This window comes from Paroedura picta, chromosome 1 (assembly GCF_049243985.1).
Source record: "Paroedura picta isolate Pp20150507F chromosome 1, Ppicta_v3.0, whole genome shotgun sequence".
Classification (NCBI taxonomy): Eukaryota; Metazoa; Chordata; class Lepidosauria; order Squamata; family Gekkonidae; genus Paroedura; species Paroedura picta.
In genome coordinates this window covers 192,085,570-192,106,425 of record NC_135369.1, presented here as the reverse complement: position 1 = coordinate 192,106,425, position 20,856 = coordinate 192,085,570, and the positions used below count along the sequence as shown (strand labels likewise).

The 20,856-nt window shown below is 49.1% G+C and overlaps 1 protein-coding gene and 1 long non-coding RNA gene across 2 annotated transcripts; one reads left to right on the top strand and one right to left on the bottom strand.

Annotated features, from left to right (window-relative positions):
• Window positions 1-1,961: 1,961 nt before the first annotated feature.
• On the top strand, window positions 1,962-3,286 carry LOC143822296 (uncharacterized). Its single transcript, XR_013226129.1, has 3 exons — window positions 1,962-2,740; window positions 2,860-2,979; window positions 3,111-3,286. It is a non-coding gene; the product is annotated as an uncharacterized LOC143822296 (long non-coding RNA).
• Window positions 3,287-3,698: 412 nt separating this feature from the next.
• On the bottom strand, window positions 3,699-7,091 carry LOC143826449 (uncharacterized). Its single transcript, XM_077315303.1, has 4 exons — window positions 5,385-7,091; window positions 4,741-4,824; window positions 4,478-4,561; window positions 3,699-4,198 (listed from the first exon to the last, which is right to left on the bottom strand). Exons 1-4 carry the CDS (start codon window positions 6,004-6,006, stop codon window positions 3,699-3,701), a joined length of 1,290 nt encoding a protein of 429 aa, XP_077171418.1. The 5' UTR covers window positions 6,007-7,091.
• Between the last annotated feature and the right edge of the window lie 13,765 nt (window positions 7,092-20,856).

The following is a 20,856-nucleotide window of genomic DNA, read 5'->3' as shown; positions in this document are numbered from 1 at the left end:
TGCCCGTCAATCAAACTGCAGGCACACCTTTGACCTCGACCCTAAAGCCGAACTTGTCGGGGTTCCCTTTTTTTTTAAAAAACCCAGGAAACCCCGTAGCAACGCGTTATCGTCCAATCATTGGCGCCCTTGGAACGTGTTTTCTATTGTTTTCTAGGAACCAGATGCATTGACATGTTTGATTGGTTAATCCCCGCCCACAGTACACGCCCACAGGTTACCTGCTTATATGCACCTGGGCAGACACGCGGTCGGCCTCACTCTTTTGTTTGCGTAGCCTACTGCCCGCAGCACAGGTCAACGTTGCAATGGAGAGGCTTATTTTTCAATTGCTGGCTTACATGCTCGCGGTGGTCCAGCGCATGAATACCGCCTTGTCGCGTCGGACGTATGCTATCGCGGAGTACCGAGAACGGGTGGCCGGAACGCTGACCAGCAGCAGAAGACGTTCTGTAAGGGTAACCATGGCGGCCAAGAAACGCTGGCAAGCTCTGGCAGAGGTCCGGTTCCCCCCCCGGTTCTGGGTGGACGAACGATCCTCTGACTGGTGGGAGAATTTTGTGTGGACTCGCTGGGATGATGACCACTGGATTGCCAACTTCAGGATGTCGAGGGGGACATTTTTTGAACTCGTGGAGGCTCTACGTGGACGCATGGAGAGGCAAGTCACTGGCATGCGGCGCCCCGTTCCAGTTGAAAAAAGGGTGGCTGCCGCATTGTGGTACTTGGCCACCCCTCAGTACTTCCGGACAGTAGCCCAGCAATTCGGACTCGGAGTCACTACGGTTGGCGATATCCTTAAGGAGTTCTGCCTCGCCATGGAGGCGGAATTGTTCAGCAAAGTCGTGTGCCTCGGAGACCGGCTTGGAGCGGTGAGTGTCATTCTATCCCCTTTGCCCTTTAAATTTTTTTTCTTGTTTGACAGGTCAGCAACGAAGACGCGATACACCCCACGCTGACATGCCATGGCTTATATTCTTTTCTTTCCCTTATTCCAGAGTATGGACGGGTTTGCCAGGCTTGGATTCCCGCATTGTTTTGCGGCCGTCGATGGAAGCCACATCCCTATCCGTGCCCCCGGGGGAAGCATAAAAGAGTACGGGAACAGGAAGGACTTTTGCTCTGTTCTCCTGCAAGGAACAGTGGACTTCTCCGGCCGGTTTATCGATGCCGAGGTGGGGTGGAGTGGCAGGAGGCATGATGCCCTTGTTTTCAGGGAATCCAACCTCAGGAAAGCCATGGACGAAGGGGTCTTTGTTCCAGGAAACCCCACCGCCACCATTGAGGGCGTGCGTGTGCCGGCGTTGGTCCTCGGGGACGGAGCCTACCCATTACGACGCTGGCTCATGACTCCCTACAAGCGGCCAAGGACGGACGTGCAGAGCCACTACAACCTCAGTCACTCCCGGGCAAGGAATGTAGTGGAGCGTGCCTTTGGACGTTTGAAGTCACGGTTCCGTTGTTTAATGTCACGACTCCATGTACATATTGACAATGTGACTCCGCTGATAATCGCATGTGTGATTTTGCACAACATATGCGAGGACAAGGGACATAACATCCCCTTCCCTGAGGACGAACCTGAACCTGTAGTCCTTCAGGATACACAGGACATCCCTGAAGCAAGGAGAAAAAGGATATATGCTGAGGGGTGCAAGGTTCGGGACGCCATAGCCACCCACATCTACAGAAACAGGAGGCGTGTTTAATTGTTTTTCCTACTCTGTTGTTGAATAAAGTTTTGTGTTCTTTGTTTAACCTTGTCTTGTGCGGTTTGTGTACTTTGCCAGCAAAAAAACGGGGATTCTCTGGTCCAAAAGCACTTTGACAGCCCTAAATGCTAACTCCCCACTGAAATTGACAAACACAATACGGAAGCGCTGAATGGGGAAAGTTCGGGGAGGCGGGTAGCCAGGAAGTATTGGCGACCCCTGTCAAACCGGAGGATCAATCCACTCATGTTCCAAGGAATAATTTTATTGGTGGGCAGCTTTGATACATTTAAAAAACGGGGTGGTCGATCGGAGCAACGCACGTTCGTTCCCTAACCGTCATTCCGAAGATGCCGAAGCCACGGAAGGGCTCCTTCTGGCAGCGCGCCGAGGCTGAGGCACTTCTGGAGCTGGTGCTACAATCAAAAAGTGTTGGCCGCCTAATGGCCAGCACCCATTGCCACACCAAGGGTGCCTACCTGGTGTTGGCTTCAAAGCTGAGGGAGAGGGGCTATGTCCGGACCTGGGAGCAGGTCCGGACAAAATTCAAGCGCCTTAAGCTGGACTTCCTAAACAGTCTGGAACAGTGGGGGGGGATCCCGCAGCCAAGTGGGAGGACGGTCTTCCACGACCAGATGGTGAAAATATGGGAGAAGGCTGGGAAGCCCCCCCTGGACATGAGGAGGCATATGGGTGAGTGCTGCCCTCGTTGTGTTTTGCCCTTAAACATGCATGGAATGACTAGCTGCCTCTTTCCCCTACTGTCCCCAATGAAATTCGAGAAAGTATTTAGATGCTGTCAACCCCCTCAGACTTAGCCAGCCAGTACTGTAGAACCACTTTGGTTATGCGCTTAGACTCTAACTGTGGTGTGTCCACCAGCTGTGTTTCATCTCTGTTTTGTGTGCTTTTAATTATGATTTGTCTTTTTCTTTGCCCAGCCACACAATCACCATCCAAGCTGGCAACAGCACCTGAGCGTGAGGAGGGGGAGGAAGAGGGACCTTCCACCTCGGGACAGGCTGCAGGTGAGAGTTTTATGTCTGTGAGGGAGACCCATGTGTGTGTACCCACACGGAGCCATATGGGAGCCTGATGTGATGCTTCCTTTTGGAGTGTGATCAAATTCTTTGTTTGATTTCTATAGCTGAAACTGTGGAGGCAAGGCTGCGTGCCATGGAGGCCAGAGTTACTTCCCTGGAGGCTCAAGTGGCGGAGCTGAAAGGGGAGATTGAGCAGCACAGGCAACAGAGGGAGGCGGAAGAGCGTAGGTTATGTTCCCCACTGCCCAACTCTTCTCACACTGTGGCTAAGGCCACTTAAAAGTGTATGCATGTAAACTAAAGAAATTTGAAAATATGTGTGGTACTAATGTGTACTTTTTCTCCCTCCCCACAGTTAAGAAGAAGGAGGACGAAGAGCTCTTCCGGCGCAAAGTTAGGGGGACCGTGGGACGGCTGTGCAGGAGAGTTAGGGCGATGGAAGGGGCTGGGGAGGGGAGCGGTGGGACCTGAGTTTTGTTTCCTGTTTGTGTTTTGGGGTAGGGGTTGGGGGGGGGGGCTCCAAGTTTCATTCCCCAATGTTTTTCCCCTGTTAAATGTATACTTTTGTTAAAAAAAATTGGTTTTCCAGGGGGGTGGGGGGTGGTGGTGCTGGTGGGGCTCCAAGTTTCATTCCCTAATGTTTTTCCCCTGTTAAAATGTTTTTTAAAATAAAATGTTATTGCAAATTTTATAACAAGACTCCAGTGTGACTTCTTAAACTCGCACATATTTAACCCCACACCACACTCCTAAAACTCCTTGAACTAACACCCCTCCAACCTCCAACCCACACAGCAGTACCACAATATACACAATCACTAGAGAGGCCGCTTTCAGCCTTGCAGATTCTACAGTAGGGTACACAGAGACAGAGTCAAAAATATAAACTTTATTCAACAAACAACAAAACACAGATAACATGAAATAGAAAAAGTGGGCAAAACTAGGAGGGGGAGTACTTGTCTGCTGGTTTTATTTTTCTCTTTCCGAGAATAGTCCTCCTTCTTGTTTGGGTGGAGGCATTCTGAGAGGGAGTCGGTGGGGTGGGTGCTGGAAGTGGTGGTGTTGGTGTGGGTGGTGGTGGGGGGGCGATTTGTGGAGGGTAGGCCCTTTCCATGACCGCTACAGCCCTCTCCATGAGTCTCCTTATCAGACGCACCTCCTCCACGCCTTCGCGTAGGATTTGGTTTGTCTCTCTAAGGACTGCCCTCAATTTTCTCCCCTCCTGGGCAATGAGTGTGAGCATGGCTTGGTCAGCGGCCGCGGCACGCCGTGACTCCTCATAGCAGTGCTCAAGGAGCCTCTCTCCCACGCTTGTCAAGACGGAGACGCGCCTCAGCCTGCCGCGTTCCCTCGTAAGCCTCTCCTCTGCTGGGAGCGCACCTCTAGGTGGTGGGCTGCCTGGAGCCAGGGGTGGTTCCTCCTCCTCATCTGAAAGAACCTCTGTTGGCAAAAAATGAGAAACAAAACTGTTAGTAACATCCAAAAAGTCAAAACACACCATGGTGGACATGGTGTTCTTTTTTGTCCCCGTGTTTTCCTGCCAAGAATTTAAACAATCCCCGGCGAGCACATGGCTATTGTTTGTTTGCCCATGGTGTGCTTTTACTTTTGCCTACTTGCACAGCAGGACTCTCAACAATTAAAAGGGAGCACATGGTTAGTGCCTAGCGACATTGTCCTGCAGCTATGGCTCGAAAGGAACAGGTCATGCACGCTCACCATCTTGAATCTGTATCCGCCTGCGCCGGGCAGGAGGTCCAAGCACCCTAGGCTGTTCCTCCTCCTGTGTTCCGGGTATGAAATCTGCAAAAAAAGGAAAAAAAACAGATCTAGGACCAAAGGGTGGCAAAGCCAGCTTCAAAGCCTACACCAGCAACGCAGAGGGACTCTCTTCTTTCTCTTAGCAGTGCTGCTGCCCTGCACAAACAGAAAAGCACAAAGCAGTTAAAACAGCCCCCCCCCCTATTTTTACTAATACCTACCAATGTTAGTTGATGCCCCCGAATCACTATCCACGTCAGGTGCTGCTGGAGACTCTAGGGGCCCCGTCCCTGGCAACTGTGTCTCTGTGGACAAGAGCAGAAAATAGTGAAAAACGAGCAAGCATACACCATGAACCACAAAGCAAGCTCCCAAAGTTGTGAGCCAAAGTACTGCAGAAGGCCTATGGGCGAGGCATGCTGCAAATATTTTGGGGCTGTTGGTTAAACATGACCGTTTCAAATACTAACCACATCAAGCACTCCACAGCCAACCATCTTAATAAATCTTTTAAAAATTAAAATTAAATTATAAAATTAAAACCGTTTCAAATAGTAACCACAGCAAGCACTCCACAGCCTACCTTCTTTTAAAATCTTTTAAAAATTAAATTATAAAATTATAAAATTAAAACCGTTTCAAATAGTAACCACAGCAAGCACTCCACAGCCTACCTTCTTTTAAAATCTTTTAAAAATTAAATTATAAAATTATAAAATTAAAACCGTTTCAAATAGTAACCACAGCAAGCTCTCCACAGCCTACCGTATTATGCGTTGCAACGAACACACGAGAAAACGATGCCCAAACGTCAGAACACACATTTGCTTAAAAGGAAATATAAAATAAAAAGAAAATCACTTACCGGAGGCAAGGGGCGTTTGCTCAGGAGCCTCCTCTGGCTCCCCAGGAACGATGGCGATCAGGTCCAGCGTTACCGATTCCGCGGCTCGTTGCTGGACGGGGGGTGGAGGGCGAAAGCTGGAGGAGGTTCCCTCGCCGGGATCCTCCTCAGCGGGTGGTTCCTCGACCGGGGCAGCCGGCTTCCGAACCACCTTAAGGCTCCGGCCGACGCGCTTCGGCCTGCCGGATCCTTCCCCGTCCCCGTACAGCTGGCGCTGCTCCTCGAAGTAGGGGCAGGTCACCTTTTCGTTGCCGGAACCCTTGTTATGGTTCACGGCTCTCATGTACTCTGCCCTCATTGTCTTGGTCTTCGACCGGCATTCAAGGCCGGTCCTGTTGTGGCCCAGGGCGCGCATCTTAATAGCCACTTGTTCAAAAACCTCCCTATTCCTGTGGGAGGACTGGAACGCGTCCTGGATTTTCTCCTCCGAGAAAATCCCGATCAGGTCCCTGATCTCCGCGTCCCTCCAAGTTGGGCCACGGCCGGTTGCAGGGACGGACGAGGCTTGAGAAGACGATTCCATGTTGCTTTTGCTAGTAGCTGAGCAAAATGGTGGTGGGAGGTGCAGGGTGCAACGGATCATATACCTTCCCGCACACAAAGACAAAGGGACTAGCCGGCTCCTGATTGGTGGAGGGCAGCAGGGGACACGCACATTGGCCACATCAGGTCACATGTCACGTTCAAAACTCCTCGCGCGGGAACAGGATCTGCTCCTAATGGCCAGATTGGCGCCCTTGTTGTTTGACTTAACGCATGCGCGTATTCGTTTACACGCGAGAAGAGCAGTTTGAACATGCAGCGGGAGCCATTTTAGGAAAATGTCCGCCATTACACAAACGCATGCCGGTGTTCAACCGAGAGCAAGTGCGGCAGTACTCGGCAGTTCCCCAATAATATTCACCAGCCACAGCATAAATCAACCAAACATGACATGTAACTGGCGTACGTTCGTTGGCACGCTCAGAGGAATGTTTTTTAAAATGAACGGGGGACGGCAACTCCGCTTGCCGGAGGTCTAGCCGCCAATGGAAGGGGTTGTCCGCACCCAAGCACAAGCACGCACTGGGAACCACACAAAGACCCACTACACATAAGCCGCCCCTCATGAAATCACCACGAATCACGTCTATTGAACCCCTCTAAGCTAAGCAGGAGACTGCGAGCGGCGAATGTTCGTTGGCACGCTCAGAGGAAAATTTTTTAAAATGCTCCCTGTACGTTGACTCCGCTAGGACTGGCCGATGGTAGACGGGGTTTTAAGCTTTGGGCAAATTTTGGGAACGTGACGGTGTGTGCCACTGTGCTTGTGAAAAACTCTTGTGGTGTCCGGGCAGAATTTCCGAAAGTGATCGTGCTTGAAAGCCAGTCGCTGTCCCGTTGCCTCGTAGATCCCCGCTCGCTCGGAGAAAAAAAAAATGGCGAACAGTTCGCCGGAAGTTTGGAGGACAGGCTCGGGAGGAGGGACTTTGAAGAACCCGCAACAATGGTAACGCACAGGTCTTTAGCGCTACTGTTGCAGATTGGTTGCAGGAGTGTATCGCTATCCGGAGGGTGAATCCAGTTTTCTGGATTCCCCTAGAAGCGCTACAACGAAGCGCTTTTTGCGGGTCGGTTTCAGGATTGTTGCAGATTGTTTACGACGTCGTGCGTTATGGCAAATTAGTAGCGTTTTCAATCAGCAACCATTGTGCTATTTTTAAGCCGTGGGAAATGCCCCTAAGTGTTGTCTGGAAGCAACTGGCTTCTCCAGTTTGGCACAACAGATCTCTAATTATTTCTCTGCATCGACTCGGCATTGGCAAATTCCAACTAGCTGTGTGTCAGGCAGCCCGGTTAAGCTATTGAGTCAAACAAGATGGGGGAGTTGGATCGATGCTTTGAAACCACTGAGGTAACATTTCTTGGTAGCAAATATGATCTTTGATGAGACAAGCCTAAAAGGTTTATCTGGCAGTACTTCCCGGATTGAAGCGAAGGTCCTTGCTGATTCAATTTGTCAGTTCGGCTTTGTGGTACCCCCTGTTACATGGTATAGCATCCTTCTGGAAATTAATCTTATAAGCAAGCTTCTGCAAAAGAAGAAAGCCGATTTGAATTCAGCGACAAGCCAATTGCAGCTGGCCAAGAAGTACCTTGTGGACTGCAGGCAGGATGAAGGTTTTTCAACACGCTTTAAAAGATGCTACTGCGATTGCAAAGGAGCTAGAAATGCTACCAAGCTTTGAGACACAACAAGTTAGAAAAAGGAGAAATAAACCACAGTTTGAGTGCGGCGCCCAAGAAGAGGCCCTGCAAGATCCAAAGGGGAAATTCAAAGTAGGTTTCCATTATGCTCTTAGACATGGAGAGAGCATAATCTGCTTAGGAGAGCTTCCAACAGCTACAACACAATTCTCTATTGGGCTTCTTGTAGAATGCATACACAAATCTACTGAGTCAGCTTGGTGTAGTGGTTAGGAGTGCAGACTTCTAATCTGGCAAGCCGGGTTCGATTCTGCGCTCCCCCACATGCAGCCAGCTGGGTGACCTTGGGCTCACCACAGCACTAATAAAACTGTTCTGACTGAGCAAGAATATCAGGGCTCTCTCAGCCTCACCCACCTCACAGGGTGTCTGTTGTGCGGAGAGGAAAGGGAAGGTGAATGGAAGCTGCTTTGAGACTCCTTCGGGTAGAGAAAAGCGGCATATAAGAACCAACTCTTCTTCTTCTTCAGTAATCTCAGGGCTCCCTCAGCCTCTCCTCCCTCACAGGGTGTCTGTTGTGCGGAGAGGAAAGGGAAGGTGAATGGAAGCTGCTTTGAGACTCCTTTGGGTAGAGAAAAGCGGCATATAAGAACCAACTCTTCTTCTTCTTCAGTAATATCAGGGCTCTCTCAGCCTCCCCTCCCTCACAGGGTGTCTGTTGTGGGGAGAGGAAGGGAAGGCGACCGTAAGCCGCTTTGAGACTCCTTGGGGTGGGGAAAAGAGTCATATAAGAACCAACTCTTCTTCTTCTACTGTAGATGGACTTAAAGTCTACAAGAATTGTTGCCCGATGGGTACAAAGAGACTGATGCTGAAGAACTTAACAGCAATAGTTCAGAGACTTGGGCTTCTCTTCATACTGCAACGAAAACTCCTGGATCTGGAGCCTAATGTTTCTGCTGCCCGAAGAATCCTTCTCATGCAGTTTCTCAAGACTCGAGTTTATAAAAATACACAAACAGTCAACAATGCCACAAAAGGGCTGGTCTGGCGACTACATGAATCAAGCATGGATCTGAAGGAATCTGAAGGAATTGGTGACAAAATCGGCAAGAGGCACGCAAAATGAGCGCTTAAAGCGGAAACATTCAAGACATTTAAATTGTAACACCATAATTCCTGGGATTATTCAAAACTAGATATTAAGCCCGCTGTAGGCAAAATACAGCGGGCGCTAGAGGGGTGGGGAAGGAAGAGGGAGAAAAAGAGGCTTAGAGATAGAGGCAGATAGGGGGGAGAGAGAAATGAAGGAAGGAAGGGAGGAAGGAAGGAAGGAAGGAAGGAAGGAAGGAAGGAAGGAAGGAAGGAAGGAAGGAAGGAAGGAAGGAAGGAAGGAAGGAAGGAAAAAGAGAATGCTGGGAGGAAGGACGAAAGGAAGGGAGGCAGGTAGGAGGTAGCTTGAAGGGAACAGGGCAGGGGTTGGAGGAAGGGTGTGGGGAAGGTCCTTTTGGGGGAGGGGGATGTAGCGAAGGGTGGGTGGGTGGGCTTGGGTGGGTGGGAACTAAGATGGTTTGCCATCGTGTGATGGTCTCCCACACAAGCACTAACCCAAGATGACCCTGCTTAGCTTCTGAGATCTGACAAGATTGGGTTAGCCAGGGGCCATCCTGTCCAAAGACGCAGGACAAAAAGGCCCACTTTTCCTTGGCTCTGCACTACAGGGAATGAATTACCTAGTCCAGGGCATCCATATTTATGAGTTAAATGAAAGCCTATGGCAAAGTCTGACACTGCTTGTGATTTACTCCTGGACCAGACTTCCATTGACTTGCGGCCCATCAGACTTGCAGGAGGGCTGAGATGGGATGACACCACTGGAAGGGCTAATGTGGGCTAATGAACAGCCTGCCGGAAGAAGGGCCCTTTCCCGTTGGCTGGCTTCAGAGCCTCTGCTTGGCATCGCAGAAGGTTCAATCTCCGGCATCTCCAGGTAAAAGGACCAGGCAGCAGGAGGGGATGGGACAGACTTCGGCCTGAGACCCCGGAGAACCTTTGCCAGTCTGAGGAGTCAATATTGATGGACTGAGGGTCTGACTCAGTATAGGGCAATCTGGGGGGGGGGGTTGTGTGAGCCTTGGGTTGCACACGAGGTTTCCAGATCTGGATTGGGGAATTCCTTGAGATTTTGAGGGTGAAGCTGATGGAAGATGTAGTTTGGGGAGGAGGAGAAACCTCAGTGGGATATGGTGCCATAGAGTTCACCCTCCAAAGCAGCCACGTCCCCCAGGAGAACTGATTCCTGTTGTCTGAAGATCAGTCGTAATTCCGTGAGATCTCCAGCCACCACTTTTCAGTCATTCAAAAGATTCTGAGTTCTGCCTGAATTTATTTTGACCATGTGCAATGGACATACCACTGAAGAAGTTCAACGAAACTAGTTTATGCCCAGGATACTAGGCTTGGTTGTGTTAGATGCTTACTCTGAAGTCTTAAAGAGATTGAAGACAAGATACTTTTCTTCTGGCTCGGCTTCACATTGACCTCCAGTTGAAATGGAAGACTACATTGCTGCAGTCAAAACAAATTCTTTGGAAATTTAAAGGATTTATTGAGACATGTGGGTCGTCGTCTCCTCTTTTCCTGGAATCTGGCAATCTTAGTTGTACAATGTAGTTATTGGTGGTTTTGGGGAAGAGGGAAGGAATCTTATTATTTTTCCCCAGACCAAAAAGACCCTGTGCATGTTAGAAAAGTCAGAACAATTTCCTCTGGAAAAAAAATTATATATGTGGCGTACAATTTTCCAAACGGCTGTTTTCAAGGGCCAGTCCAATTATATCTCTGCTGCTCTAATGTGATAGTTCAGCCATTTCAAGTTAATTGTTAAGTGAACCCAGAAATAATCGCTCTTACAGTGAGCTGTGAAATGAGGTTGGGAGCCGAAGAGGGGAGGGGGGGGGGTGGAATAGCAAGTCTTTTATTACTTTTGTCATCTGAACCATCTGAAAAGGGTCTCGGCAATAACAACCGGTACTGCATTAAAGCTGTTATCAGAACAAAACAATCTTGGCTTCCATTTATATATCATTCCCCCTAATAAAAAAAGAGAAAGAAGAAGAAAGAACATGTTATGGTCCCGTGACATAAACCTGCTCAGCCCGAAGCCCACCAGCGTTATTAACTCTTGCTGCAGCCGGCCTCTGTGAGCGTGCTTGCTGGGCTGATGGGGAGAGCCCGTTAAAAGGGACACACGATGTAAAGGACCTTGCTTGTTAGTTACGACCGGTCCTGCGGAGGTTCCCTTTGGGGATTCATGCAAGATGCGAGTCAGTTAATCAAAGCCTCCCGTCCCACGGCTCTTCTTGGACAAAGCTGCCTCTCCTTCCCCCTGTCAGCCAATTAACACCCATTTTATGGGAAACAGAAGCGGGAGTCACATCCACTGTGTGTGGGGACCCTCTAAAATGCTTTTAATAGGTGGTGTTTCAGGAAATAATACAGGCAGTAGCAGCATTGTGATTTTTTAAAGAGGCATTCACAAGCGAAGGGCTCGTCCCAAGAAGGGGAGGTAAGAGTCAGAGGGCAAGCATGTCTCCAAAGTCAAGATTCCAACCCAAACAGTCAGAAATGCTCCTTGATCTTGGTTTGCTTGCAAGTCAAAACATAAACATGAAGCTCCACAGTTATTAGCTTTAGCCTGGGCAGGGTGAGAACATCAGAAGAGCTCTGCTGCATCAGGCCAGGGGTCCATCCAGTCCAGCCTCCCGTCCCACCCAGGGGCCAGCCAGTTCCTCTGCAGAGCCAGCCACAGGGCAGAGAGGCCAAGGCCTTCCCCTGAGAAGACCCTCAGAAGAGCCCTGCTGGGTCAGGCCAGGGATGGTCCCTCCAGTCCAGCCTCCCGTCTCACCCAGGGGCCAGCCAGTCCCTCTCAGGGCCAGCCACAGGGCAGAGAGGCCGAGGCCTTCCCCTGAGAAGACCCTCAGAAGAGCTCTGCTGGGTCAGGCCAGGGAGGGTCCATCCAGTCCAGCCTCCCGTCCCACCCAGGGGCCAGCCAGTTCCTCTGCAGAGCCAGCCACAGGGCAGAGAGGCCAAGGCCTTCCCCTGAGAAGACCCTCAGAAGAGCCCTGCTGGATGAAGCCAGTGCTCCCTGTAGTCTGACCATCCTGTCTCACACTGTGGCTAACCGGTTTCTCTGGTGGGCCAATAATAGGGCAGAGAGGCCAAGGCCTTCCCCTGATGTTGCCTCCTGATGCTGATAACTAGTGGCTGATTGCCTCTGAACATGGAGGTTCCCTTTAGTCAGTATGGACCTTTCTTCCTTGAAACCGCCTAATCCCCTATGGAAGCTGTCCATGTCCATGAAGGCTCAGTCATAGACAAAGAATCTCCAATGCCGACTGAGAATGACCCCTCTCAAAAGCTGACTCTGAGATTATGACGGTGGGCACCAAGCCATCTTTCCCTCCTCTGCCCTGGTTCCGTGCCAAGCGTGCCCGAGATGAGCAAATGGAGCAGGGCTGCAGATTTCCCCCCTCACTTTCTATTGAAAGGTAATATCTCCGCCTTAGCGCTCTTGGCACCAAGGCCTCCCCATGAGCATCAATCATCTTGTTTGGATTTAGAGAGAACCTTTCATGTGGAAGGAATCCAAGGCAGTTGCCGGCAGCACCCACCCCCATCACTCTGGGCCTTTCCGCAGGGACGGGGACCACGGGGCCAGACGTTCCCCTCAAGACGATTGTCTTACAACGGACAGGGCTTCAGCCGCTATGCCGCTTCCTGGTGAACAATGCCGCTCTCATTTCTGAGTGGCACTTAGCTGGAGAGCAGAGGGCTGAAATGAAAGCAGGCCAAAAAGAGAAGAATGCTCCAATTCAATCTGGGCTTCATGACTGGTATGATTTATGTGCCCAACTGGTTCTGCATGTTCCTCAGAAGCAGAGAAGCAGCAGGTGGGCTCTGGAGTCCCACTCCAAACAAAGGGGACTCCCCAGTAGTCGGTCTGGAGTATGGATTGTTAAAAAACAAAATACTATTTCTGAGTGGAAATTATTTCAGAGGGCAGCCCTGCTGGTGTAAAGCCAAAGAGCCAGCTTCGAATCCTCAGTAGCACCTCAGAGAGCCACAAGACCAGGAGAGCAGGATGGGCCCCTCCACGGCTCTTAACCGGCCTGCAAGCCAATGGCCTTGGTCTTTGGGCCAGGTGGCCAAGGTGGTGTGCAGGCTTTCTCAATTAGGGGATCTTGACGGCCCTGGAAAGGCTTCCCAAATGGGTGGCAGTTAATTAATTTTGTATACATTTTCAACATTTGTTAAGCATTTATCAGGTGATATGACCATATATGGTCATGTTGACCTGCCCCCCCCTCTCCCAGTGGCCAATGACGGGTAGGAAGGGGAGGGGTCGAGTGGGCATGTGGTCAGCTCTGCTTCCCCACCATCTCCTGCACCATCGCACCACTTATGGTGTTTCTCGAAGCCTGAAAACTGTTTCAGGGGTTTCTCAAGGGTAATAAAACTGAGGAAGGCTGGCCTACAGGGCCCCAGGGCTAACACGTCATGGGCATCAGGGAGAGACCCTCCGTGTCATTTCTTTCAGCATGTTTATATTTTGAGTAAAACATAATATTGTTTACTGAGTTTACCTGCCTCTTTGGTAAAGTCCGTATCTCCAACCGCTGGCCTGACAAAAAGGCTGACCTGACAGAAAGGACCTTTGTCTCAGATCTGGCCCTTGTAACAAATGAACGTCTTCCCTGTGAACAAGATTTTCATGGCCTGGGGCTTTACTTTGCTTTCTTTGCATCACACCTGGGAGCCTAAAGTAATTTACATCATTTTCTTCTCCTGCTTTATCCTCAGAACAACCCTGTGCGGAACGTGAGGCTGAGAGGGGGAGACTGGCCCGAGTTCACCCAGGACGCTTCCGTGGGGGCTGCGTTTCCCATATCCTGCTCCGGCCCTCTAACTTTACACCAGGGGAGGCCACACGGTGGTTCTCCAGATCTCTGGAGAATTCCCATGAGCCCCCTCCAGTTGGCAAGGGCTCATGGGAATTGTAGTCCACAGAGATCTGGAGAGCCACAGTTCGGCAATACATGTTCTACATCATGCTGGCTCTCTTTTGGACAAAGGGAGCTTTGACTCTCCAAAGTTTATACCAGAAAGCTCAAATGTTTTTACCGGAAGTGACACCACACTGCAGGGAGTGCTGCCTTTTATAATGTTTCTCCCCCAGCCATGTGGAAGGGCAGCAGGAGCTGCAGGAGTAGAAAATCTGGCCCCCGCCTGTCAGTCCTATAGAAAGCCTATATCTTAGGTGTTGCCCTACAGACCATCCTAGGCAGCGTACCACGAGGAGAAAGCTAACTCAACAAATAGGAGGTCATAGAGTCATAGAGATGGAAGGGACCTCGTAAGGTGACCAGATTTTAACATTGGTAAAGCGGGACACCATTGACTGGGGGGGGGGGGTTCTTGATTAAAATTTTGCTCTTTATGGAGCAACAAAAATGTTCATAGAATGCATAGGACACAAAAATAGTATTGTAATATATATATATTTTTAAATTTCAACATAAGTACAATTTGCCAGGTGCCCCCAGATGTCCCTCCAAAAGTGGGACCATCTGGTCGCCTTACTGTAGGGTCACCTAGTTCAACCCCCACCACGGTGATCCCGATTCCATGGGGTCCCAGCCTATTGATTACTGAGTGCAATGATTAAGATTGCCAGCTACTGGTTGGGACATTTCTGGAGACTTTTTTTTTGGGGGGGTGGAGTCTGGGCTAGACAGGGTTTGGGGAGGGGAGGTACTTCAATGGGATGTCATGTGACACAGCAGACATTCTCCACCTTTTTACCATTGAGAAACTCCTGAAACATTCTTCAGGCTTTGAGAAACCCTGGAAGTGATGTCATCAGGCCACACCTCCCTGCCACACCCTCAAAGTCATATGCCACTGGAAGTGACATCACTTCTACTGCAGTCCATGAACCCACAGTTTGGCCTCCCTGGTCTAAGGAGACATGAAGAGGAACATGCCTTCTCCTCCCTGTGGAAGGCAGCCTCTCCATCTCGACCAGGCAACCCCAGCATACGCTGACGGGGACTGCAAATGCTGCTAGAACTCAGTTCGTTCCCAGGATGTCTGGCCAAATAGCTCCTTCATCCCCCTGACCCACCATCATAGCAGCATCCTTGCGAGCAGCAATGACATTTTCTAACATGACTGACTGGAGTTTGCTGCATTTGGGAACACTAAATTTGATTAAGGAGGTTTCCTGTCCCATCCTAGGGAAACCCTGGAGAGAGCAAAGGATTCTTCCTGGCTTAAAATGGAAGTTTTTATCTCAGCAAAGAAAGCTTGAAGGGCTTTGGTTACAAATACTGGAGACATTTACCAGCAAAGGATTTTTTCCTGGTTTAGAATTGACGAGAATTTGAAGGACTTTGTAGAAATTACACTGTTGTCAACTGAGGGAATACTAACAAAATGGCATATTTCAGAACAGTAGTAGTAGAAGAAGAAGAGTTTGTTCTCATATGCTGCTTTTCTCTACCTGAAGGAGTCTCAAAGTGGCTCTCAGTCGCCTTCCCTTTCCTCTCCCCACCACAGACACCCTGTGGGGTGGGTGAGGCTGAGAGAGCCCTGATATTCCTGCTCGGTCAGAACAGTTTTATCAGTGCCGTGGCGAGCCCAAGGTCACCCAGCTGGCTGCATGTGGGGGAGCGCAGAATTGAACCTGGCTCACCAGATTAGAAGTCCGCACTCCTGACCACTACACCAAACTGGGTCTCAGGAATCAGTTCAGAGAAACAAAGACTTCTTTCTTATTAAATCATTTTTTTGCAAGATTTAGAGTGTTTCAGCACCCCTATTGATGTTCTAGTATGTTTAAACTTGAATTTTACATTAAAGATAGTGGCTCCCAAGGAATATGATGTCGCCTCCACACAGGGTTATCTGTTGCTGCTTTGTCCTTGTTTGTTGACTTCTAGGGACTATCCTGCTATTTACAACTGATTGCCAGAAACCAGTTCCCCTGGGGAGGAACTGGCTGCTTTGGACTCTGGCTCTGCACCTTCAGGAGTTCCCGCCCCTCCTCAAACCCCCCCCTCCCCAGGCTCCACCCCCCCCCCCCAATCTCCAACTCAGAACTATCAACCCTGAACATTTCAAGAGTCAAAGCTCCCTCTGCCAGATACATTTGTGTGCACAGATTTTCTCCGGCGAAATCCCTCCCGCAGCTCCAAGCCTCTCTCTCCTTCCTCCACCCACCTTTTATCTTAAGAAGAGCTCCATCCCCCCACCCTTTGGCTTCCTATGTCTACAAACTTGGTAGGACCCTGATTGCAAATAAGCCCGGATTCGGGTATCGCAGCAGAGCCGAGATCTGTTTGACGTTCAGCCGAGTGGTGGTGATGGAAGGAACGTTGTTTCCTGCTAACTGGATGGGCTTATTAAATCCTTGATTTGAAGCCTTTCTGTCAAAGGGAATGCAGTCAGCTGACACCGTACAGAACCTTAAACCTGGCCCAGAACATAAAGTGACTGGAAATGAAACAAACGGATAATTGGAGGTTTCTACTGTAAACCTTCAGGAGATAATTATTTGGGTTCGCAAGGATCTTTTTTTTTTTTAACGTGCCTGCTAGTGGAAGAAAAATGAAGGTTTTTGTTTTAAGAGGAGCTGAGAGCTTGTACAAAACGGAGGCAGAATAAAACTGTTAGAGGTTTTAAATAATTACAAAGAGATGAAGAGAACAATAGATGGGAAGAGTTTTTTTTTCAGGTGGGTTTGTAGCATCTTTAGCATCGGAAGGGCCTGTGGCACGGCACAAGTCCATGTGAAATGACACCATCTTATGAGCAGAACAATAAATGACCCTGAATAGGCAGGAATGGGCTGGGGAAAGACACAACAGGGCGTGCAATAGCTGCATTAGGGGCAACAGCAGCTGACAGGATGGAGAGATGTAAATCGATACGGTGACAACTTTTACAACTTCTCTTGGTGTGGGCAGGCCACTCAGAAAACCTGTGATGCTGGCTCATCTCCTGCTGAAGGGCTCTGGGCTCCTTGAAAGCGGCATAGTTCCACATGAATAGATGATCAATATTATCCAGCAGGCAGGATTGGAAGGAAGGAAGGAAGGAAGGAAGGAAGGAAGGAAGGAAGGAAGGAAGGAAGGAAGGAAGGAAGGAAGGAAGGAAGGAAGGAAGGGAAAAAAAGAGAGAGCCGGAGAGAGGGAGGAAGGGAGAAAGAAAAAAGAAAGGAAGGAAAGAGTTAAGAACAAAAGAAAAGAAGAAAAAAGGATGAAAGGAAGGAAGACAGGCAGGCAGGCAAAAAAAAGGAAGGAGGGGAGAAAAAGAAGAAGAGAGAAAAAAGAAGGAAGGAAGGAAGGAGGAAGGAAGGAAGGAAGGAAGGAAGGAGGGAAGGAGGAAGGAAGGAAGGAAGGAAGGAAAGGAAGGAAGGAAGGAAGGAAGGAAGGAAGGAAGGAAGGAAGGAAGGAAGGAAGGAAGGAAGGAAGGAGGGAAGATTTTACCACTAGATATTTCATACAATAAGTGTACCATAAGGGGATTTTTTTACACTGGACTGATAAATTATTATGATGAGTTTTTGTGCTTTTTTGAGTTGTCACAACATTTGCTGGTATCTGTATGGCACTGCCGTATTAAGTGTTTCAGCATTCCCTTTGCACCTGGAACCTCTGAAATCAAGGCAGGAAATGAAACCTACAATATTTGCTTATAGCTATAGCATTTGAATAAATAAATTAATGACAGTCTCCAACAAGTAGAACGAGAGATTTTGTAAAATAAGGCCACACAGCTTTTTAAATCTGAGCTATGGGGTTGAGTATCATTGTCAAGAAGAAGAAGAGTTTATTGAATAATTTAAAGGTGTTTTTTTAAAATGGCGTTTTCCCTGTGGTATCACGGGGATTGCAAGCGAGGAACAAAAGGTAGTTTGCCAGGGCCTTCCTCTGCACGGCCAACCAACCCTGCTTAGTAGAGATGGGCGTGTGCCAGGAAAATGCAGACAAGTTTGGTTCAACAATTGTAATTTCATGAGGTTCATGAGGTTTCTGAGGTTCATGGTACAGTTGAATTGCCCCCTGGCATGCAAGAGACGGCAAACTAACCAAGGATTTCCAGTTAATTCTCCTCTTCCATCTCTGTAAATTTTAAACATGGACTGGATTTTCAGATTCTGAGTTAGAACCCAATGGACTGCTCCCAGGGAACAGCTTTTTGTGGAAATGACAGACACAGGTCCAGGAGTACAAGCTAGAGACATCAAAGTCACCGTGGACTTCCCCTAGATGCTCCTCTACAACGCCCCCAAGTTCTGCCCTCCAGCTTTTTGAAATTTGATAAACATTTAGATTGGCCAGAGCCAGTCTATCTGGAAAATGTATCAATTTATCAATTTACAAACTGGTTTCCATGTACCACTTGATAATTCAAGGAAAGTTCACACTAGTTGACCTGCCACGCACGTCTGTTTGTGAATCAACACCTGGCAAAATTTGCACAGACTTTAGTTTGTCAGCTGGATCCTGCCCATCCCTAGTGCCTAGCTTCTGAGATCAGACAAGATCAGGTGACACCATGCCACCTGCGTTCCCCAATATCAAATGGTGGTGGAAACTGTGGTGAAGTCACAGCTGACTTATGGTGACTTCACAGGGTTTCCAAGTCAAGACAGGAGCAGAGGAAATTTTGTTCATGGGTCACTTACCTGCCTACAGAACAGGTGACTTACTTTGCTTTCCCACATCCCTCTGACCTTCTTGTCATCAAAGCCAGACTGCCAGGTACCAGAATAAGAGCCATTAATTCCTCAAATTTGATTAGTTATAATACATCTATGAAACCACTGGATACATTTATTTCAATTTAGAATTCAATCACCTCTGACTGTACAGTCCCCTCTCTCCAGGCGTTTGGTTGTAGGCTTTGTTCCAAGACAAACCAGTGTGGTGATCGCGAGCACATTCCGTGGAAATTAGATTACGCCACAGAAAACTTCATCTTGGAGGCAGATACCGCAGTTGATTTCCATTTGGAAGGGAAAATGTTGGTGGCTTAGCACAGGTCGTGGCTTTGCAAAGTACAGCCTCATGCTGAGCCTGCCCCACCTAGTCCAATTTTTTCAGATCCTGGAAGCTGGGTAGGGCTAGCCCTGGTTGGTGCCTGGATGGGAGTCCACCAAGGCAGGTGTCTGTTCCCAGCCTACATTCCCTCCTCTAGTTAACCAGCTTCAAAGCCCGTTCCTAAGATCCCCTTTCAGGCAGCGTGAGGTGGCTTTGGGCGGCAGCTCACATCCAGATCAAGTGGGGCGAGTGGGGGCTGGGCAGCTCGTTATCAGGGCCGGGACAGAGCTCCTTAGCAGTCAAGTAGTCAGCTCCTTAGCAGTCCTTAGCGAGCAGTAAGCAGGCCGGGAGGCCCTCTTCAGCAGACCCAGCCTAGCAGACCAAGAGCCCCTCGTTAACAGGCCCTCCACCACAACTCTTTGCCCAGGTCCTCTCCCCTTACCTGCTGCTGGCTCCAGGCACTGAGGCGTCTGAGAATAAAGAGGCTAGAGTCCAGGGATGGAGGGCGGGAGCTCCAGGGACCGGGCCAATCAGGGCAAAGCTGGCTGCACCCTGATTGGCCCTATTCCAACTTGGACAACCGGACACATCCCACCCCCTAGGCTGTTTCAGAAATATATAGAAGAACAACAATGGATAAGGATAATTGTATGTTGTCAAGTCACGGGGACATGGCACTTGTAATCACATAACAAACCTGCACTGGATTTTGGAAAAGTCACGACCGACTCATGGCAGAATGGAGTGGAGGTGGTTGGCCATTGCATGCCTTTGCACAGCAGCCCTGACTTTAGGACCACTCTGCTCAGTCACAAAAATAGTGAATAAAGGGAACCTTCAAATTTCTGACCACCAGCACCAAGAGACAACAAAAAGGAAGCCCTTGGCTTCTGTGCCTTGTTTGGTTTGTCCTCCAGAGTAGCGATCCCCAACCTGTGGGCCCTTTACTTCACCCCCCCCCCCCCAGCCCTTTACAATACACTTCATTGTTGTGGCATGTCTGTATCTCATTTTGAAGGGATGTTTAAACATTACCATAGCAATCAGAGAGCGTCAGGGCAGTGGTTGAGAGTAGAGGAGTAAACTAACCCCCCCCCCACTGGGCCTCAGTAAAAGGCGTTGAGTGGTTCCCGGTGAGTGGTCCCCAGCATTGAGTGGTCCCCAGTGATAAAAAGGTTGGGGACCACTGCTCCAGAGGAACTGGCTGGTGTTTGTGTGAGACAAGAGGCTGGACCAGATGGACCTTTGGTTTGATCCAGAAGAGCTCTTCTGATGTTCTTTTGAAGGCCTCAGACTCTCTACCCTGTGGTTCTCCCTTCAGAGGAACTGGTTGGCCCCTGCGTGAGACAGGATGCTGGACTGGATGACCCTTGGCCTGATCCAGCAGGGCTCTTCTGATGTCTTTATATCTCATTTCCCACATTCTTTTGTTTAAAACTCTTGGTTATGTACTCATTGTTTTACTCAGCTTTAAATAAAAACTGTTTGTTAAGTGCTGTTGAGATTTTGAATGGGGCACCCACAATTCTGTGAACACCAGCCTGGCCCTCTTAAGGCTAAACAATTCTTGAGGAGGAAGTTGAATGAACCTTGAGTCAATTGTCAAACAACAAGACCCCAGGGATTGACATTATACCTGTGTGATTTCTGAGATGTGTACCAATCAAAACCATTGCAGCTTTGGGTCAGAAAATCTGGGAAACTAATAACTGGCCAAAGGAGTGGAAACAATCTGTGTTCATCCCACTACCAAGAAATGGTGACTCAAAACACTCTTCCAATTACTGTACAGTACCCCCATTTCTCATGCTAGTAAGATCCTGGGCCCATTTCGCACAAGGACCAATGTTGCCAATTGCTTTCACAAAGCAATAACAGTATTTTAAATAGTGGAATCTCGGCGTTCCGCATACCTGCATTTGTAGTGGAATCCAGTAGTGTTTCATTCGTTCCCCACAAGTTTCCGGTCTCGCAGGAATCGCTAGAAAGGAAGCGATTTTTTCTGTGCTTGGTTCCGCCCCTGGCCATCAATCAAACGAACAGCTAATGGGCAGCTGTCATCATGCTCCGAAAAAGCCCCTTTCCCTTTAAGCACAGTTTAAAAAAACATACACACGTTTCAATGAATATGCCGTGAT